Source organism: Canis lupus, chromosome 10 (genome assembly GCF_048164855.1).
Source record: "Canis lupus baileyi chromosome 10, mCanLup2.hap1, whole genome shotgun sequence".
Classification (NCBI taxonomy): Eukaryota; Metazoa; Chordata; class Mammalia; order Carnivora; family Canidae; genus Canis; species Canis lupus.
The window spans coordinates 70,394,067-70,412,929 of NC_132847.1; the positions used below are offsets into that span (position 1 = coordinate 70,394,067).

General features: G+C 56.2%; 2 protein-coding genes across 5 annotated transcripts in view; both read left to right on the forward strand.

Moving 5' to 3' along the window:
• The window catches only part of COL27A1 (collagen type XXVII alpha 1 chain), a 135,109-nt gene extending 128,859 nt beyond the window's left edge, over positions 1–6,250 (forward strand). For all 4 annotated transcript variants that reach the window (XM_072842498.1, XM_072842493.1, XM_072842497.1 and 1 more), the window contains 3 exons: positions 26–135; positions 2,440–2,658; positions 4,171–6,250. In XM_072842498.1, the coding sequence (XP_072698599.1) occupies positions 26–135; positions 2,440–2,658; positions 4,171–4,317 (476 nt within the window). In that variant the 3' untranslated portion in view covers positions 4,318–6,250. The remainder of the gene's footprint in view (positions 1–25; positions 136–2,439; positions 2,659–4,170) is intronic.
• An 8,910-nt stretch (positions 6,251–15,160) lies between these two features.
• Positions 15,161–17,882, forward strand: LOC140641005 (alpha-1-acid glycoprotein 1-like). Its single transcript, XM_072840327.1, has 6 exons — positions 15,161–15,322; positions 15,664–15,806; positions 16,024–16,094; positions 16,839–16,946; positions 17,084–17,187; positions 17,697–17,882. The coding sequence occupies exons 1-6, from the start codon at positions 15,209–15,211 to the stop codon at positions 17,772–17,774; spliced, it is 618 nt and encodes a 205-aa protein (XP_072696428.1). The 5' UTR covers positions 15,161–15,208; the 3' UTR covers positions 17,775–17,882.
• Positions 17,883–18,863: the final 981 nt, after the last annotated feature.

The following is an 18,863-nucleotide window of genomic DNA, read 5'->3' on the forward strand; positions in this document are numbered from 1 at the left end:
CCGCCCCCCTCCCTGCTGCCTGCAGGTACCTACTGGGTGGATCCAAACCTTGGCTGCTCATCCGACACCATCGAAGTTTCCTGCAACTTCACGCACGGTGGACAAACGTGTCTCAAGCCCATCACGGCCTCCAAGGTAGCAGTCTGCTCCCCACCCCCACCCCCGACTGGCCCTCTCTATGCCCACCTTGCCCTGGGCCACTGCCCACCCAAATTTTGGTCTGGGCCATGACCATGGCTTCTTTATGAACCTCGGTTTTCTTTCTCATCTATAAATTGGGAAATGGTTTGTTCTAAATCTGTGGGGTTTTTTTTTTTTAAGATTTTATTTATTTATTCATGAGAGACCCAGAGAGAGAGGCAGAGACACAGGCAGAGGGAGAAGGAGGCTCCCCGTGGAGAGCCTGGTATAGGACTGGATCCCAGGACCCCGAGATCATGACCTGAGCCAAAGGCAGATGCTCAACTGCTCAGCCACCCAGGCGTCCCTAAATCTGTGGTTTCTAAACCCTTTCAAGACATGTGATGTTAATGGTTCCTATTTCAGATAGAACTTTCTGCCTAATATCTAAAACAGCACAGTTGGCCAGGCTGGCCGGGCTCAGAGAACCATGAACCATCAGGACAAAATAAGTCATGGTCTCCGAGGCGCGTATGCAGATATTTAATTAACGTTCGGTGCCTGCTTTCCATGTGCCTGTCTCTGGGCTGAGCACTTGAGGGGGCTCAGGACAGCTCAACCACAAGCCAGGGCAGGCGGGGCAGTGGGGTGCGGTCACTCCCCCGTCCACGGTACCCCACAGTGGACTGTGGGTCTCCAGTAGCGGCAAGTCCTCCATATGGGAGGATTCATGCTGCAGGGAGAGGAGCCCACCTGCCTGCAGGGGGGAGGCAGGAACCCAGAGGCCCCTCCCATCCCATCAGCCCTCCTGGGGAGGCTCTGGGAGGTGCCTCATGCCAACTGGGTCAGACCCAGGGTTTGAGCATCTCCATGTGGGCCAGCTGGCCAGCAAGCCTTGTTGGGTCCCTACCGTGTGCCGGACGCTGTGTCAGGCACTGGGGCCGCCTCACCCCGGGCCCCGCCAGTCAGGCCCTTTCCTCTCTGACTCTGGCTCGGAGGTTTGGGGTCCCCACAGCAAATCTGGCAGGCAGAGGGCTGAGGTCAGAGTTGGCACCTGCATTGGTGGCACGACTGCCCACCCGGGTCGCCATCCCCATGAGGAGCAATGACCCCTGTTTCGTACCGGCCTCAGCCTACCAATAACCAACGTGGTGGCTGGACCAGCCCTCCTGGTTCTTATGATTGCAAGATGCCCTTCGCTATCCAGAAACTTTGAAAAAATAGAGGTCTGTGATTACGGGACCTGGAAATGACACAGCACACTGGGGACCACACAGCCAGGTCACCGGGAGAGAGAGAGACACAGAGAGAGAGAGTAGGAGCCTGGGGTTCTGCTCCTATTGGGGTCCAGTGTGAGGGCTTAGGGATTCCCGGGTTTGCTCTTAAATTGGTGAATTTAAAACAGGAGAGCGGGAAGGTAAAGCATAGGAAGAGAGAGAACAAGTGGCCCAAATGGGCAGCTCTGGCAATCCTGGTGTCTAAAACAAAGGAGCGGGCCTCGGTGGCTCAGTGGTTGAGCATCTGCCTTCAGCCCGGGCTGAAGCATCGGGCTCCCTGCATGGAGCCTGCTTCTCCCTCTGCCTGTGTCTCTGCCTCTCTCTGTGTGTCTCTCATGAATAAATAAATAAAATCTTTAAAAAAAGAAAAATAAAACAGAGGAGCCTCAGGGCAGCGGGGCGGGCTCTTCACCTGGCCTTGTGGCTGGCATCGCATTTATTCCATTCGTTCGCCATAGCAGTCTTTGAAGTGGATGCCAGACCATGAACGCTTCAATCAGGCGCGTCCTTTACAAAAAGAAAAGCCAGCCGGCAGGGCTGCCGCTGCACCCGCTGCACCCGCTCCAGTCGCAGATCCCTTCCCTGTTGGGTGTCCCTGCCATCTCTGGCGTCTTGGGACTTAGAAAGAGTGGGGAGGGCACTTCTCATTTCTCCTGCACTTGTAGAGCCTCCGGACCTTGGGCTAGTTCCTCTTCATCTCCGGGCTTTGGGATCCCAGCTCAGCTCCAAACACAATGCCCTCCCCTTCTCCTGGCTGCACCCATGCAGTGGAGGGTGGCTCGGGTTCCCTCAGGACCCTCGTAGATCGGGCCCTGCAGTCGGCCAGGCCTTGGTATTTTTTCCCTTCCTTGTTCCCCCTTGGCTGTGGACCAGTTCACACAGACCTCAATTCCCCGACTCGATGGCCACTGGTCTGGAAGCAAAGCTGGGAAATGCTTACGAGGAAGCAGCTTCTCTGCGCGCCCTCCAGGGAGAGGGGAGGGCTTGCGAGAACCTTGGGCAGCAGGCCTGACCCTCCCTCACTGCCGTGTCCCTGCCACAGGTCGAGTTTGCTGTCAGCCGGGTTCAGATGAACTTTCTGCACCTGCTGAGCTCTGAGGTGACACAGCATATCACCATCCACTGCCTTAACATGACCGTGTGGCAGGAGGGCACCGGGCAGGCCCCAGCCAAGCGGGCTGTGCGCTTCCGGGCCTGGAACGGGCAGATCTTTGAAGCAGGGGGTCAGTTCAGGCCAGAAGTATCGATGGATGGCTGCAAGGTAACCCGTGGGGCCACTCAAGTTGAAAAGATGGGTTTTTATAATAAAATCGTATATGACAGCACAATACATACTGCTGTATTGCCTTGGTATGTTAGTATGAAGGGTATATTGTATTAGTATATTATTATTATTATTATTATTATTATTATTATTATTATTAGAGATTCTGAGTCTTTTTTTTTTAAGATTTTATTTATTCATGAGAGACCAGAGAGAGAGAGGCAGAGACACAGGCAGAGGGAGAAGCAGGCTCCATGCAGGGAGGCCGACGCAGGACTTGATCCCAGGTCTCCAGGATCACACCCTGGGCCGAAGGGAGGCGCTCAACTGCTGAGCCACCCAGGCGTCCCTATAACAGTTTTATAAAATCCCTTTTATCCACTATCCTCTCTGGGCAAACTGAGAGAAGATCCAGCTGATTGAAAAAAAAAAAAAAAAAAAGCACGGGCTGATAGATGCTGTACCTCTTTGCCAGGCTGCTTGTAGAAGAAGAATGTACTTCTATGCTCTCGGCCCCCTCCCTGGCCAGGCTAATTTCTTCTGTTAACATTTTTGCTTATTTTTCAATACCGCCAAGTGTGTGAGTTGTTGGTGGAGAGGGAGTCAGACATTTGTCCCCAAAACGAGTTTCGCAAGATTAAACAAAACTAGTAATGCACGGCGTTAGTGAGAGTGTGTGGGGAAAGCCACACTCTTGCACAAAGCTATTTGGGGGGAAAAAAAAATTGGGAGAGGCTTTCGGGATTGCAGCTGTGTATACGCGAGGATACCTCAGAGAGATTGTGGGTTTGGCTCTAGACCACGGCAAAAATGTGAAGGCGGCGATCAAGTAAGTCTGATGGATTTTTTGGTTTCCCGGTGCACATCGGAGTTACGTCTACGTTACAGTGCAGTCTACTAAGTGTGTAGCAGCACCGTGCCTACAAAAACCATGTCCATACCTTAATTAAAATATACGTCACCGATCAAAGAGGCTGACCATCACCTGAGCTCGCAGTGAGTCAAAATCAGTGATCACAGGTGGCCAGAACAAAGGTCACGGTACCGAAAAAGTTTGAAATATTGCAAGAATTCTCAAAAGGTGTGGCAAAGTGAGCAAATGCTGTTGGAACAATGACGGGACAGAGTTGCTCCATACAAGGTTGCCACTGAATTTCAATTTATTAAAAAACACAAGATCTGGGCAGCTCGGGAAAGGGCAGAGCAATGGAACCAGGTAGGCCCGTGCAGCCCACAGAGATGCAAAGCCTCAGAAACGTACGGATCCTTGGAGCCCACCGATCCGCTTCTAGACTGTGCCCTGGGGAATCAGGAAAGGAGCCCAGGAGGCAGCTACGGTGATATTCATGAGTGCATTCCCTCCCAGGGTGGAGGTAGCAGAAGCAGTCTCAGTGGACGCATGCAGGTCGTGGCTGCAGCGACATGCCAGGGGTCCCTTGCACGGTGGGAAACAGGATGGGGACGCGCACGTGTCGACGATGAGGGTGGTGATGCTCTTCCCTCCCTCAGGTCCAGGACGGCCGCTGGCACCAGACGCTTTTCACCTTCCGGACCCAGGACCCCCAGCAGCTGCCCATTGTCGGCGTGGACAACCTCCCTCCTGCCTCATCAGGGAAGCAGTACCGCCTCGAAGTTGGACCTGCGTGCTTCCTCTGACCTCTGACCTCCTGGCTCTTCTAGGCCTCGACGGGGAGGGAAGAGGAGGAGGAGGAGGCCAGAGGAGGGTACCTAGGGGCAGGTGGGCCCAGGAGAGGCAGCTCACCTGCCCAAGCATCCTTGGGTAGGCCCCAGCTGTTGTCTGCCCTGTAGGAGTGGCCCGGGGGGGGGGGGGGTGAGGCGGGGGGCAGTGGCAGGGAACTGGGTATCCTTGGGACCAGCTGATCCCGGCTCAGTCCCCCAAAGACCAACCAAAGAGCCAGCCAGAGCGAGCTGGGCCTGCAACCCGCCTGAGCCCCGCGGCCTGTCTCCCAGCTCTGCGGCCACCCCCTGCCCTCCCCAGCTTCCTGCCCAAAGAGCCCCACGTTCCAGCCCGCCTGAGGGGAGGGGGCATCTCGCCAGCTGGTCCCTGCCAGGGAGCTTTGATGTGCAATATTAGAGAGGAGACATGAAAAAGGAGAAAAGGAAAGAAAGAAGTATATATATTTTATTTAAACAAACACAAAGAAGGTGCATTACTATTTTTTTTTTCACCTGGGAAAGAGGTGAGAGAAGGAGCGGCCAGAGGGTGGGATGCTGTGGAGGCCGAGAGGTGGGCGGCGCGACCCTCGGGGCCGGGGGTGCCCATGCTAGCTACCTCCCACTGTGAAATCGCTGGTGCTCGCAATTGTCTCATAGTGTATGTGATTTTTTTTTTAAGGGAAAAAAAAAGCCTATTTAAGATTTTGAAGGTGCTACCATTTTTGCTACAGACTTCGAAGAACCATTTATTCTGATGTGGAGTATCGTCCACATTTTGCTTTCTCCTCCAAATGACAAAGTTTGGGGAATCTAAAAATGTCCTTAGTGTCGCCCTCGTGTCAGGTAATCAGCTCAGCGGGGGGAGGGGAAGGAAAAAGAAAAAAAAAAAACAACAATAACAAAAAAAGCAAAGCCGGAAAAAAAAAAAAAAGGGAAAAGGAAAAAAAAAAAAAAAAAAAAAACCTTCCAGAAACAGAAGCAGAAAGATTTACATTTTTAATTTATGGACTTTGAAAGGTTTGTCCTCTTCAGGCAGGGGGAGGCCTGAGCATCAAGGATTTGGCTTGGCCTCTCATGGCCCCTTGGAGGGAAGTTAGGCTCGTCTTGGAAGGTGGGATCTAGACCGGAGGGTCCTGGGAGAAGCCTGGACCTCGAAGAAAGCAGTGCGGGGTCAGCGCTGGCCTTGGAGGTGACCTACCAACCGGGAGCCGCCTTACAAGGCCCCGTACCATTCCCCAAATACCGTTCCCCACGATCCTCCCTCCCAGGAGCTTGTCCCCTCCAAGATGCAGCCGTCACTCTTGATTTTCCACCGTCACTCAATCCTCTAGAAACCCAGCATCATTAGCTCCAAATGTAATTGCGGACTGAGGAGAAAGAATAATTATGGGGATCTCGGGGTTCAGTGTGATCGGGAGACTCAGTGCAGTCTGAGCCGTCCTATATCCGAGAACCAGGCGGCACCCAGGTTGGATTTGGAGGTTACTTTAAGTATGGAATTATTTTTCTAGAAGGGGAAATTTTATGTGAACGTCTATTTGTGTCTTTTATTTTCTCTCTCTCTCTCTCTCTCTCTCTAAAGTTGTGTTTCTTTGGGAATTGGATTTGATTTTCATTATTTAATACCTCAGTCCGGCCCACCTTCCCCACCAGACACTCCCTGTGCGCCTCGCCCTCCCGCCCCAGCCCAGACGCTCCCCACGGAAGCGTGTTGTAGCAGCTCGGGCCTCATCTCAGCCCCCGCTCCCCCCCAGCCCCGCCAGCGACCGCCTGGCCTCTGTCTCGTTCTCGGGATCTTCTCCTGTCCTCCTATATGTCTGTCCACATGTCAGTGTGTTAAACCCCCAGTGGGTTCCGTTTCTCCTTTTCCCTTCTGGATTTTAAATAAATATTTAAAACTGAGGCAATGGAACGACGCATCGGTGCTGTGTGCTTCTTTGAAAAGCCCAGACGGAGGAGGTTCTGGCCGGGCGGGGGGCTGGAGGGGAGAGGAGCTGCTCAGAGGATGCTGCTTCCTCCGGAGCAGGCGGGTGGGGGGGGGGGTCCCACGGTGCATGTGTTTCTTAGGGTTGCTGCGACAGTACCACAAACCTGCAGCCAGCAGAAATGCATTCTCTCCCCGGTGGAGGCCGCAAGTCTGAAACCCAAGGGGTGGCAGCTCCGTGGTCCCTCCAGCGCTTCCAGGGGAGCCCCCTGACCTTAGCTTCTGGTGGCCGCGGGCGTTCCTCAGGCCTAGCGGGAGCTCTGCAGTCTCTGCCTCTGGAGACACCCGGCCTTCCTGCTCCCTGTGCGGCTCCGTCTCCGTCCTCACATCTTTTTATAAGGACACCAGTCCTACTGGGTGAGGACCTACCCTAATAAGCTCATCTGAACGTTTTTTTAAAAAAGGTTTAATTTATTTATTCATGAGACACCCAGAGAGAGAGAGAGGGGGAGAGACACAGGCAGGGGGAGAAGCAGGCTTCCTGCAAGGAGCCCGATGCGGGACTCGATCCCGGGACCCTGGGATCAGGCCTTGAGCCGAAGGCAGACGCTCAACCACTGAGCCCCCCAGGGGCCCTCATCTGAACTTGATTACCTCTGCAAAGACTATTTCCATGTAAGGCCACGTTCACGGGTAATAAGCTTAGGACTTTGACGTATCTTTTCGGGGTGGGGGGGACACGATTCAACTCATGACCCACAGGGAGGAGGTATATTGAGGTTAATTTGAGCGATTCCTTTTTTCTTTTTTAGCGTAGTCACACACACATGAGACTTACCATTTCGTACACTCACCACGTACAACCTGTGCAACCATCCCCACAGCCTAGTTCCAGAACATTCTCATCACCCCAAAAGGAAACTCCATACCTGTGAAGCAGTCACTCCCCATTTCCCTCGGCCCAAGCCCCAGAAAAGCACTAACCGGATTTCCGACTCTGCCTACTGCGGGTATTTCACAGACGAGGAATCCTATCTCAGATAAACGGGATCCTGTTTTGCACATGGGAAAGTTCAATTTAACGTGTGCTCCCCACCATAGAAAGCTCACGATGTATGGCCTCCTGTGACTGTCTTCTTTCCCGTAGCGGGATTGCAAGGTTCGTCCTTGCGGTATGTATCCGTCCAGTACTTCATTCCTTTTTATGACTCGGTAATATCCTACTGTGCGGACGGGACGCATTTTGATTATCCATTCACCCACTGACGGACGTTTGCGTTGTTTCCTTCTTGCGGGGCTTGTGGACGGTGCTTCCACAAATAGGAGCGTTTGCTCCTTACCTGGAAGATGCTTGAGACAGGCCATGGCGACACCTGCCTTGGAGCCGGTGAGGATCTGAGAGATAATTAGCCAGAGCTAGCAAATAAACATACAGGACCACCCAGATAAATTTGAATAGATTTGAATTTCAGATACACAATAGCTAATTATTTTTAGCATGCGTGTGGCCCCCATGTGAACCCGGGATAGATTAGGACATATTTATACCTGCTGGACCTGGAACCCGTATCTCCTGACCCTCGGTGCAGAGTTCTTCCTCCCTCAGCTTGGTCCTCCCACTGTGGGACCTTGAGTGAACCCGAGCCTGCCCTTCTCCCTGAGGAGAAAGAACAAATTGCAAGCAGTTGAACTCATAGCTGGGATTTTATATATTAAAACCTTGCTCGAGGGGCACCTGGGTGGCCCAGTGGGTTAGGCGTCTGCCTTTGGCTCAGGTCATGATCTCAGGGTCCTGGATCGAGCCCTGCACTGGGCTCCCTGCTCAGCGGGGAGTCTGCTTCTCCCTCTCCCCCTCTCCCTCTGCCCCCTCCCCTGCTTGTGCTCACTCTCTCAAACAAATAAAGAAAATCTGGGCAGCCCGGGTGGCTCAGTGGTTTAGCGCTGACTTCAGCCCAGGATGTGATCCTGGAGACCCAAGATCGAGTCCCACGTCGGGCTCCCTGCATGGAGCCTGCTTCTCCCTCTGCCTGTGTCTCTGCTTCTCTCTCTCTCTCTCTCTGTGTCTCATGAATAAGTAAATAAAATATTTTAAAAATAAACAAAATCTAAAAAAAAAAAACAAACCCCAAAACCTTGCTCTAAGTATCCAGGTCATTAGTACACATGCAGCTGGGCCTCCCCTCCTCCGTCTGCACCTGGCACCTGCCCCGGGCAGTGAGCACCAGGTGCTGCTGCTTTGCCGTGGATCAGAGAGTCCCGTCTGCAGAGCCCGGGATTCGTGGTCTGGAAGGGCTTGGAGAGTCCCACGTCCCAGGTACACCCTGTCACGTTACATACACTGTGACTGAAGCCCAGTGCAGTGCCCGAGGTCACCTCCCAAGGCTGGGGCGAAGCTTCCATTCAAACCCCACACTGCTGACAAGTGGGGCTCAGCGTGGCCCCCTGGGATTAGCCTGCGAGTTGGTTACCGATGCAAATTTTCAGCCCCCTTCCAAACCTACTGAATCACAAGGTCCCAGGTTGGGGCCCAGCGATCCATGATTTAATAAGCCTCCCTGAAGAGTCTAGAGCCTGTTCAAGTCCCAAGAATTGGGGCCTTACACTATTTCCTAAATCTGGAAAATGGTCTTCCAAAACTGGGGGGAGAAAAAGCCTTGGAAATGAGATAAGAATGTTCTTTTAATTTCTTTGGGGGGCACCTGGGGGGCTCAGCGGTCATGCATTTGCCTTCAAATCAGGGTGTGATCCCAGGGTCCTGGGATCGAGTCCTGAATCAGACTCCCCGCAGGGAGCCTGCTTCTCCGCCTGCCTGTGTCTCTGCCTCTCTCTCTGTGTCTCTCATGAATAAATCTAAAAAAAGAAAAAAGAAAAAAAAGAATGTTCTTTTCATTTCTTTCAAAATTCACCAGAAATGAAACTGAGACAGGACGTCCCGCCTCTTGAATCCTTTCCTGAGGCCTGCCCTGTGCGGTCGCCCCCAGAGAGCCCGCCCCGCTGTTCGATCATGCTTCCCATTCTGCAGATGGGAAGGTTGGGCCACTCTGACGTGCGTTGTCCCCGCGGGAAGCTCTGTGAGGGTCAGGGATGGATCCTGCCCTCCCTCCAGCCACGGAGTACGGCACGTTGGAGGCACTCGAACTGGTTGAGCTATTATGCTCCCTGGAACAGCCCCTTGACATGTCTCAGCAGCTCCCCTCCTGCGCCATATGTGGGCGTTGGAGTTACAGGGACGGGCCCGGCAGGGGGTTCAGGGGCTCTGATTCTGGCTGGGGGCCGGGGCTGGCAGCTGGAGGAGGGGGACCTCGTGTGGTTAAGGGCAGGGAGAGCCGGGGGCAGGAGGCCCGATGGGGGGCTGAGGACGTGGGAGCAAAATGAGAGCGTGCCCGAGGCAGCGTCGGCGCAGAAGGGTAGTCAGGGGTGACACTCGTATTAACCAGGGTCTCCAGAGAGATGGGACCGGTAGGATGTGTGTGTGTAAAGAGATTCATTTACTTTTTTTTTTTTTTTTTTGAGGATTTTATTTATTTATTCACAAGAGACACAGAGAGAGAGGCAGAGACACAGGCCGAGGGAGAAGCAGGCTCCATGCGGGGAGCCTGATGCAGGACTCAATCCCGGGACCCCGGGGTTACGCCCTGGGCCCAAGGCAGACCTTCAACTGCTGAGCCCCCCAGGCGCCCTGAAGAGATTTATTGTAAGGAATTGACTTTGATCACTGGCAGGTCCCAAGATCTGCAGACCGAGCTGGCCAAGTCACGGCCCACGCGAGCCGACGACGTCGTTCTAACGTAACGGCCCGCAGGCGGGAGAGCGAGGAAGAACCGGTGTCTCCTAAAGGCGGGGAACCAGTGACGTCCACCTCACCCAGTCAGGCAGGAGGAGTTCTCCCTTCCTCAGACCTTCAGTGTTATTCAGGCCTTCCACTGATGACACGAGGCGCACCCACACTTGGTGGCGGGGTGGGGGGCGGGGGCGGGGGAGGCAATCTGTTTTGCAGGCTATCCATTCAAACGTCGGTCTCACCTAAAAACACCCGCACAGATACGCCCGGAATGTTTGGCCAAGTACTCGGGTGCCCCGTGGCCCCATTAACTTGGCACGTAAAATTAGCCATCCCACGCTGACGCCGGTAGAGGATGAATAAAGGGTTGCCGGTGGCGGGGGGAAGGACACGGAGAGGAGAGGGACCAGCGCCCGCCCAGGCTGGGGAGTAAAGGTGGCCCTCTGTGTTTGGGGCACAGTACACTTGCCGTTCATTATGATGCCAGAGCCCTGGGCCGGGAAGAGGACAAGGCTGCGGGTGGCAGGGGACAGCGGGGCCGGGCTGAGCTGCAGCGGGGCCCTGCAGGGCTGTCCCGGGGGCGGCGGCTGAGCCGGTCAGAGCTCCAGAGGTGTCAGCAGCCCCCGCGAGGCTCTGAAGAGCCGAGGGGACGGGAGGGCCAGGAAGATGGGGGACGAGAAGGATGGCCGTGTTAAAACTGCGACACTCACAACTGTCCGTGGGCATTCCAGGGGCCCCGGGAGCTGGCCAGTGAGGCCTCTGAAGCCGGGCCAGCTCCTTCCCGGCAGGGGCAGGGTAAGAAGTTATCGGGGAACAGAAAAGGCAGCTCCTGGGGGCCGGCAGCGGCTGTGGTTCCCTGTCTCCTGTTGCACAACCGAGTGTCAGGAAGCAGACAGACTGGATTTCCCAGGTGGGGCCAATCCTATGTTTGCTCTGTCCACAGCGACTCGAGCCACGGCCATGGACCGTCGCTTGCCCCTGGTGACCAGCCGCCCGTGCTGGGAGGAGGGGGGGCGAGCAAGAAGGGGACAGGCTGGCAGGTGGATTCCAGTCCCAGCTTCCTGACTGAGACGTGGCCTTGGCTGGGTCGTTCCTTCTCTCTGGGCCTCAGTGGCTCCCTCTGCAAAATGGGGGTGCTATGCCCTTTCCTGCTTGCTACTGCACACGGAGCTGCTGTTCTCTAGCAGCAGGGCTACTCGTCTGAGTCTGAATGACATCCACCTGCTCCGTAAGAATGCGGTGTCGGATGGTTCCGCATAAATAGCAGCTACGGAGTCTTGCACACTTGGGACGAGCAGGAGCCCGGTTGAGTGCAGTACGCTTTCGTTCTTGTGCACGACCCTCTTGAGACACATGTCACAGCACCGGCTCGTTAGACCAGGGAAGCCACGTCTGAAGAGGTTACATAAGTTGGCCAAGGGCAGCCCGGGGGGCTCAGCGGTTTAGCGCTGACTTCGGCCCAGGGCGTGATCCTGGAGACCCGGGATCGAGTCCCACGTCGGGCTCCCTGCATGGAGCCTGCTTCTCCCTCCTCCTGTCTCTCTCTCTCTCTCTCTCTCTCTCTATGTATTCTCATGAATGAATAAATAAAATCTTTTAAAAAATAATAATAAGTTGGCCAAGATCACAACACATGGTCTGAACATGAACAAGTCTTATCGAGTGTTTCCTTGGCCCAGACACAAAGGTCCTAACTAGGATCTTTTGCTCTGCCGATGTAGTCGCCGCGGCTGTTCACGTGGAAGACCACGAACCAGTCGTCCGACACAGAGCTGAGCCCTGACCTGGAGGGAGAAACCCGTATCAAGTGGCTTTTCCGGAGATGAGGCCTGTCAAGCGGGTGCATTGCCCCGATGATCTAACCTCACCTTTCACCTGACCGCTCTGAGTCCTTTGTTTTCCTTATCCAGCTGATGGGGAAAGTACCCGATTTTCTGGAGCCTACTATTGACTTTTTTTTTTTTTTTTTTTTTTTTGTATTTTGATGTCTTTAGATGAGGCATGTAACTTGCAACCCTGGAAGTATTTCTGTAATGCAGGAGGCTGTCTTCTTTTCTCCTTAGCCCAGCTTGACATTACACTGACGGTGATGGTTATTAGGGCCGGTGGACTCTGAGAAACAAGTGTGTTTCGTGTAACAAGCACTTTACAAACGTGAACGGATTTAGTCCGCTTGACAACCTGCTCGATTAGCCACAATCCATATCCCCATTTTACAGATGGGGTAAATTGAGACACAGGGAAGCTGAGTAACTTGCCCAGGGTCACATGGCTCACAGGTGGTCAAGCCAGGATGATACTTCACCACCATCCTGCGTGACCCTGATCGCTTTTCTATTTTCCGCCAACCTTGTCTCGACGTTGTGCCCGGGGCCAGATGGAGGGGCACGGTCGGGAGGGCTGGCCAGACCCTCAATCCACGGAGGTACTGAAGCATCCTTGAAATGTAAGACGACGGAGAAAATCGCACTGTGTCGGGGGAGCGCTGGGTGCACTTGGAGGAACCACTTGGAGAGGCTCTCGGGAGGGGAGGGCACCTCTCCGAGGGGTCCCCGAGTGACAGTGAGGACCGCTCACTCCTGGGGAGTGGCTCTCCGTCTACCCGCTGTAAGATAAAGCATTCCTTTCTCTCCACGCTACTCACCAGACATCGGGCTGTCACATGCGATGCAAGGAGAGGGTGTAAGAGGGAAGAATGGTTTCCCTGGGGCCTGAAGAGCATCGGTCTTGAAGAAGGATGTTTAGGGCACAAGATCCCAAGGGACAGAGGTGCTTCCGTGTTATTTAATAAGTTTTGTGCGTGCATGCATGTACGTGTGCCCGCGTGGGTACGGATGCGTGTGCGATATGCGAGAGCCTCTAAAGCTCTGGGCTCTGGGCAGGAGCCCCGGTGGCCCGGGGCAGTGGTGGTGCTGTCCCCATATAACCATCAGCTTCTCCTTGAGACAAGCAGTGTCTCAAATGTGTCCCCAGTCCTGCTGTCTCCCACCTGGACCACTGCTGCGACAGCCCCAAGTTGTCCCCCTACCTCTGCCCTCTGCAGACAAAGGGATCTTCCTAAAGAGCAAATCTGATTATTCATTCATCTCCGCCCCACTTTCACTCTTTCCATTTCTCCTAATGCCTGCAGGGTCCACTGCGAATTCCCCAGCCCGGCTTCTGTGCCCTGCAGGCTTGGTCCTGCCAACCTCTCCGGCACCGCCCACCCCACCCCACCCCAGCCCCCAGTCATCCCACTGCTGGACTCACGGACAGGACAGACGGACCCTACGTCCTTCACGCGCCACGCACTCTCTCACCTCCGCACTTCCCTGCCCACGAGCTCCGATCCTTGTTTCAAGACTCAGATGGGAGCGGTGCAAAGTCAAAACACCAAGTGAGCTGGCAAAAAAAAAAAAAAAAAAAAAAAGAAGAAAGTGAATTCCACTTCTGACAAGGATGTGGAGAAAGGGACATTAAACAGCATTATTATTTTTTTTTTGTCTTCTCCATTTGGGGAGAGATTTTTTTTTAATCAACTTAATTGAGGTATAATTGGTATACAATAAAATGCACACATTTTAAGCCTAAAACTCTGAGTTTTCACCAATGCACATCATGTGCATAACCACCCCATTTATCCAGAAAGTGCTCTTACCACCTTGGGCGCTTAGACTGGCCTCCTTGCCCTAGGCGACCACCGATCTGGTAGCTCCCATTGTAGACTCCTTTGGTCCATGCTAGAACTTTCTCTAAATGGGACCAGACACTATGTACCTTATGGAGTCTGCCTTCTTTTGCCAGCCTAAGATTTTCCGAGTCATTCGTGTTGTCTCCTACACCCGTAGTTTGTTTTTATCGCTGAGAAATAGTCCATTTATGAAGACGCCACGACGCGTGTTTCCCATTTTCCCGAGGACGGGCATCTGAACTGTTGTTCCTCGTCTTGGGCTATTCTGAATGACACTGTAGTCTTGTACATGACGTGGTTTTCTTCCTCTTGAATGGGAGGGTAATTTGAGAAGGCGATTTGGTCACTTTTCCGACACGACACTTAGCATCTGAGGAAACCTCACCATGTGAAAAGTCATAGACAAGTGTAGCTCAATAAAGCTGGAAAAATAAAATCAGAGACCAGAGACAGAGAGCGAGCACATCATTAAGGACGTTGGAAGCTGGGAGGGGCACAATGGGGTCATCCGTCCATTACAACTACAACCACTAACTTCCACTGAAACATGAATAATGACCCAGAATCTATGAGATGAATAAGGATACAGAATTGAAAGCGTCACGTGATAAGGCTTTTTTGGGGGGAGGTATCTGTTCGTGGGGCTAAAGATCTGTCCCGGCCGGGCGGACGCTCCCTGTGGACGTGCTCATTCTGCAGCGCGGGGCACTGTCCAGGGTGGGGGACCTGCTGGTGATGACACCCGCGGCAGGCGGTGGAGACCACACGTTCCCGCTACAGATGTTGGGAGCTCGGTCAGGTAATGCTGCCTTTACTGGTAATAGACATATAACTTAGACACCTCCTGCTTTGGGAAGCATCCCTGCCTCCCAGGGACTGCTTCACGGGCTCCCCGCTTCCAGGCTGCGTTGGGCAACCAACCACCCCCCTCACCCCCCGCCCGCCGCCTGCTGCCCACCGTCCCCGTCACTGGACTTTTGCTCTCCCAGCTGTTACCACACTCAGCTGGGATAGAATCCAGGTTTGCCTTCACCCCCACCCGCTCCCCATCCCATCGCCCACGCACCCCACCTAGCCTGGGAACTATCGCCTTCAGCAATTGATTTACAGGTGGGCCCGCCCCAGTCTGGCTGCCCAAGTGGGGCGCGGATTGGGTACAGAACATAAGAGCTCTCAAAACAAAACCGAACCACCACCCCAGGGCTTGCCACACAGGTTTCATAACAAGCACTCCAGCCCACGCCCACCTTGGCCTTGGCTGGCCAGGCCTTGGGGCCCTGGTAGGCCTTCCGGCCAGCGATCCGGAGTACACCGAGGCTGGGCGGAGGCTTCGGCTAGCGCTGGCTGTGCGGAAAGGCGGGAAGGATGCGTGTGGGGCATTTCGCAAGCGTGTCACAAGGGCACCCCAGGGCTCTGCCCACACACAGCCCGTTATAAAGGGTGCTGCGCCGCCCGGCCGCCAGCTCCGGCCGGCTCCGGGACCCGTTGTCTAGGCATGGCGCTGTCCTGGGCCCTCGCTGCCCTGAGCCTCCTTCCCCTCCTGGACGCCCAGAGCCCGGGGTGCGCCAACCTCACGGCGAGGCCTATCACCAACGCCACGCTGGAGCAGGTGCGTCCCTGGGCCCCCAGCGCCCCGGGCTTCCCTTCCTCCTGCTGGCTTGTGGTCAGCCGCCTGGCCTGGTTCTGCCCATTTCTCTCCCGGGTCCCGGGGCGACATTCCGACCAGCCTCTGGCAGCATTCTTCTGCTTCCAAACTCAGAAGCCTCATTGCAAGGTCCCTCGGAGGGGACATTCTGTCCTGGGCAAGGAGGAACCTCACCGTGAGCTCCTCGCCGGGGGCCCCAGACTCCCTGGCTGCAAAAGGGGGGGGGCTGCGGTGAGACCTGCCCGCTGGCTAGCAGGGGGATCCGGCTCCTGGCCTCCATCATCCGGCTCTTGGCTTCCCCCCAGATCTCTGGCAAGTGGTTTTACATGGGCTCGGCCTTCCGTGACCCGGAGTTCAATCACTCGGCTAGAACGATCCACGCGGCCTTCTTTTACTTTGATGTCAACCATACAGATGACACAATCCTGCTCAGAGAGTACCTAACCATGTAAGACCCCCACCTGCAGGCTCACCCCCGGCCCCAGGCACCTGCTCCTAGCTGCTGGAAAACCTTGAGCAGGTCCCTGCTCCCTCCCGGCCTCAGTCTTTCCATCCACAGAATGGGGAGGGTTGACAAATCGCCTGCAACTCTTGCCCCTCGATGGTAGTGACCAGTGATCATCCATATTTCTCCTGTTTTTCTCCCCTCTTCTGTCTGGCTTTAGTGGGAACCAGTGCGTCTATAACAGCAGCTTTCTGAATGTCCAGCGGGAGAATGGGACCGTGTCCAAATATGGTAAGGACCAGCGCTGGGGCAGGAGGGCTGCTGGGCATCATGGGGGGGGTGGGCCCGCCCAAAGCAGGGAAGTGCCGGGGCTCAGGCTCGGAGAACATGGGACAGGCCCATGCTCCCGAGGTCCTGGGGCCCGCACGCTGCAATAACCGGTAAGGACTGCCCACGTATCTGCGCTCCATGTGCCAGGCGCTGTTCGCCGTACTTTACTAGAATTAATCCCTTAATACTCACAAACAACCCCAGGAGGACATTACGGGATTAGATGAGACACTGGGATGTCGAGCAGTTTCCCTGGAGTCACGCAGCCTATAATTAGGACTAGAATGCAAAGTCAAGGCTGGCTGCAGTCCTGCCTCTCTCAACCACTCTTTATCCTTTGGGCTCAGAGGGTGGCAGTCTGTGTCAGGCAGGCAGTGACCTCACTCGTGCCCCCACCGTCACCCCAGAGAGGGCGCATCAGAGGGGCACACCAATGCTGATGGGCTTAAACCAACAGCCCTGAGCAGCCCCGAGGCCCCTGTCTGGGCCTTACTTTCCTGTCTGGAAAATGGGGAGAAAGGCCCTGACAGTCACGGTCCGCATAAGGCTCCCCCGACTCCACATCTCAGCGCAGGGCCTGGCACACGGGAGGAGCGAGGGGTGCGCGTCCCGGGTGAACTCGTGGCCGTGGGTGCCCCCGGGGTTCCTCGCCTGGGATCAGGACCCATCGTGCCATGCGGCCTCACCCAGAGTTCTCTTCTCTAGAGTATGGGAAAGAAAACTTTGGCATACTCCTGCTCACCAAGGATCCTGAGCTCTTCATGCTTGGCTTCTCCCTGAAAGACGAGCAGCACAAGGGGCTATCGTTGTACAGTAGGTGCCCCTCCAACCTCCACCCCGCCCAGGCCTCACCCAGCAGACCGCCTGCCCCTGCAGCTGGGCCCCCAGCACCCCAGGCCTCCCCGCCGCACCCCGCCAGGGAGACCCAGCCCCCTTGCTCCCTCCTGCAGCCAGGAAGCCCGAAGTGACCCAGGAGCAAATGACGGTGTTCCACGAAGCTCTCGCATGTATGGACCTGCACAAGTCGGAGATCGCGTACACCGATGAGAAAAAGGTGAACACAAGGAGGACTAGAGGTGCCCGGCATCGGGGCGATCCTGCCCGGGGTGGGGGGCAGCCCCAGGGACCCAGACAGGGAGAGCTGCCGGCCACGGCCGTACGGCGCTGAGGCACCAAGTCCTACCTTCAAGCACCTGCCTCACGGCAGGGACGGCTGAGCCTTCTGGAGGCCCACGGGGATGGGGGCCCAGGAGGGGAAAGTCCCTGCGAAGCAGGCAGGACGTCCAGGGCGGGGGTGAGGCCTGGGAGGGAGGAGGGATGGCAGGGATTGGGGAGGGAGTGGCGGGAACGGGACAAAGAAACACCCGAGGGTGATCACCACTGAGGACTGCGGCCACACCCCAGCCGTCCGACCCCCGCGGGTGGCAGCTGGTATTGCGGTTGTTAGCTTCGCCCAAACGGCCCCAAGGATTGTTGCTGTGAGCGAGAATCACCCGCCTAATAGTCTCCCTGATACTTCCCATTCAACCCGCGTCACCGTGCACCCCGCTCGCCGCCCTCTAGGATCTGTGTGGGCCGGTGGAGAAGCGGCACAAGGAGGAGAGGCTGAAGGAACAGGAGGCAGACACGGCGCTGGGCTAGGACCCTGGGGACGGTGGGGCCCATCCCCAGCCCTACGCCCCCACCCTCTGGACATCTCAGGTTTTGGTCTCAGTTGCATCAATAAAGCTTCTGCATTTGTAACAGGCAGGTGGTCGTTGGCTCATTCAGTCGCTCACTCATTCGTACGTGGGGCAGCCTGCCGGCCTGAGCCGGGCCCCGGCTGGCCGCGGGGTGTGCCCCTGCCCCCCGCTGTAACACCCAGCACAGCCCGCACCCTGATAGGCACCGAATGCTGTGGGAGCCCAGCACCTGGGGAGGTTCCTCCTGCAGCGGAAGGCTGGGAAGGCTTCCTGGAAAGGGCATCTGAGCCAGCCTAGAAAGCTTTGGAGCTGCTAACACCTGCTGCTCCAGCTGCAGGCCAAGGATCTGAGAGGACGGGTTGGAGAAACATCGAGGCAGGGGCTCTGGTGGGGAGTCAGGTGAAATGAGGGGTGGGGGCAGCGAGGAGCCAGGCGAGTGGTGGTGCCAAGCACCAGGGGCCTCACCTCAGACGTTACCCTGGTCGTCTGGGGAGCCTGGAGGCAGAAAGGCTTTGGCGGGGACGCTGTGAGCGTCCCAGGGAGAGGAGGGTGGCCGGGCAGGGGCGGGACGGGGAGGCGCAGAGGCCCGGGGGCCCAGCCGGAGGGGCTCCGTGACGCATCCTCGGGGGGCCCGTCCGGTGCCCACAAGGAAACTGGGGTGACATCGGCCCCTAGAAGCCCGCCGTCCTGCAAATGCGTTTGGAGCCCTCGAGAGGGGGCCGTGTCGGAGGCAGGCCCACCTCGTGCGGCGAAGAGAACCGAGCCCCCCGAAGCCGAGAGTCCAGCAAGGAGGGCGGCTTCCTCACAGACCCGACGATGTCGAGGGGGCCACCCTGGGAGGGGAGCAGCACCACCTGGGGGCGGGCAGGCGGGCCCTGGGGCTCAGGCAGGTCCGTGCACGTGGCCTCAGCCAGCCAGGGTGACCGATCGGAGCCCGGGCACCCGACGCCCAGTCCTGTGGCCCTCCCGAGAGCCGGGCTGCCCAGGCCCAGGATCCCGCATCCCCTTGCTCACAGCTGGAGCCACGCTGTGCCCGGGGCACAGGCTG

Coding starts and splice junctions, on each gene's coding strand:
- LOC140641005 (XM_072840327.1), top strand. CDS start 15,209: ATGGCGCTGTCCTGGGCCCTCGCTGCCCTGAGCCTCCTTCCCCTCCTG. Junction 16,095..16,838: donor TGGGACCGTGTCCAAATATG/GTAAGGACCAGC, acceptor TCTCTTCTCTAG/AGTATGGGAAAGAAAACTTT. Junction 16,947..17,083: donor CAAGGGGCTATCGTTGTACA/GTAGGTGCCCCT, acceptor TCCCTCCTGCAG/CCAGGAAGCCCGAAGTGACC.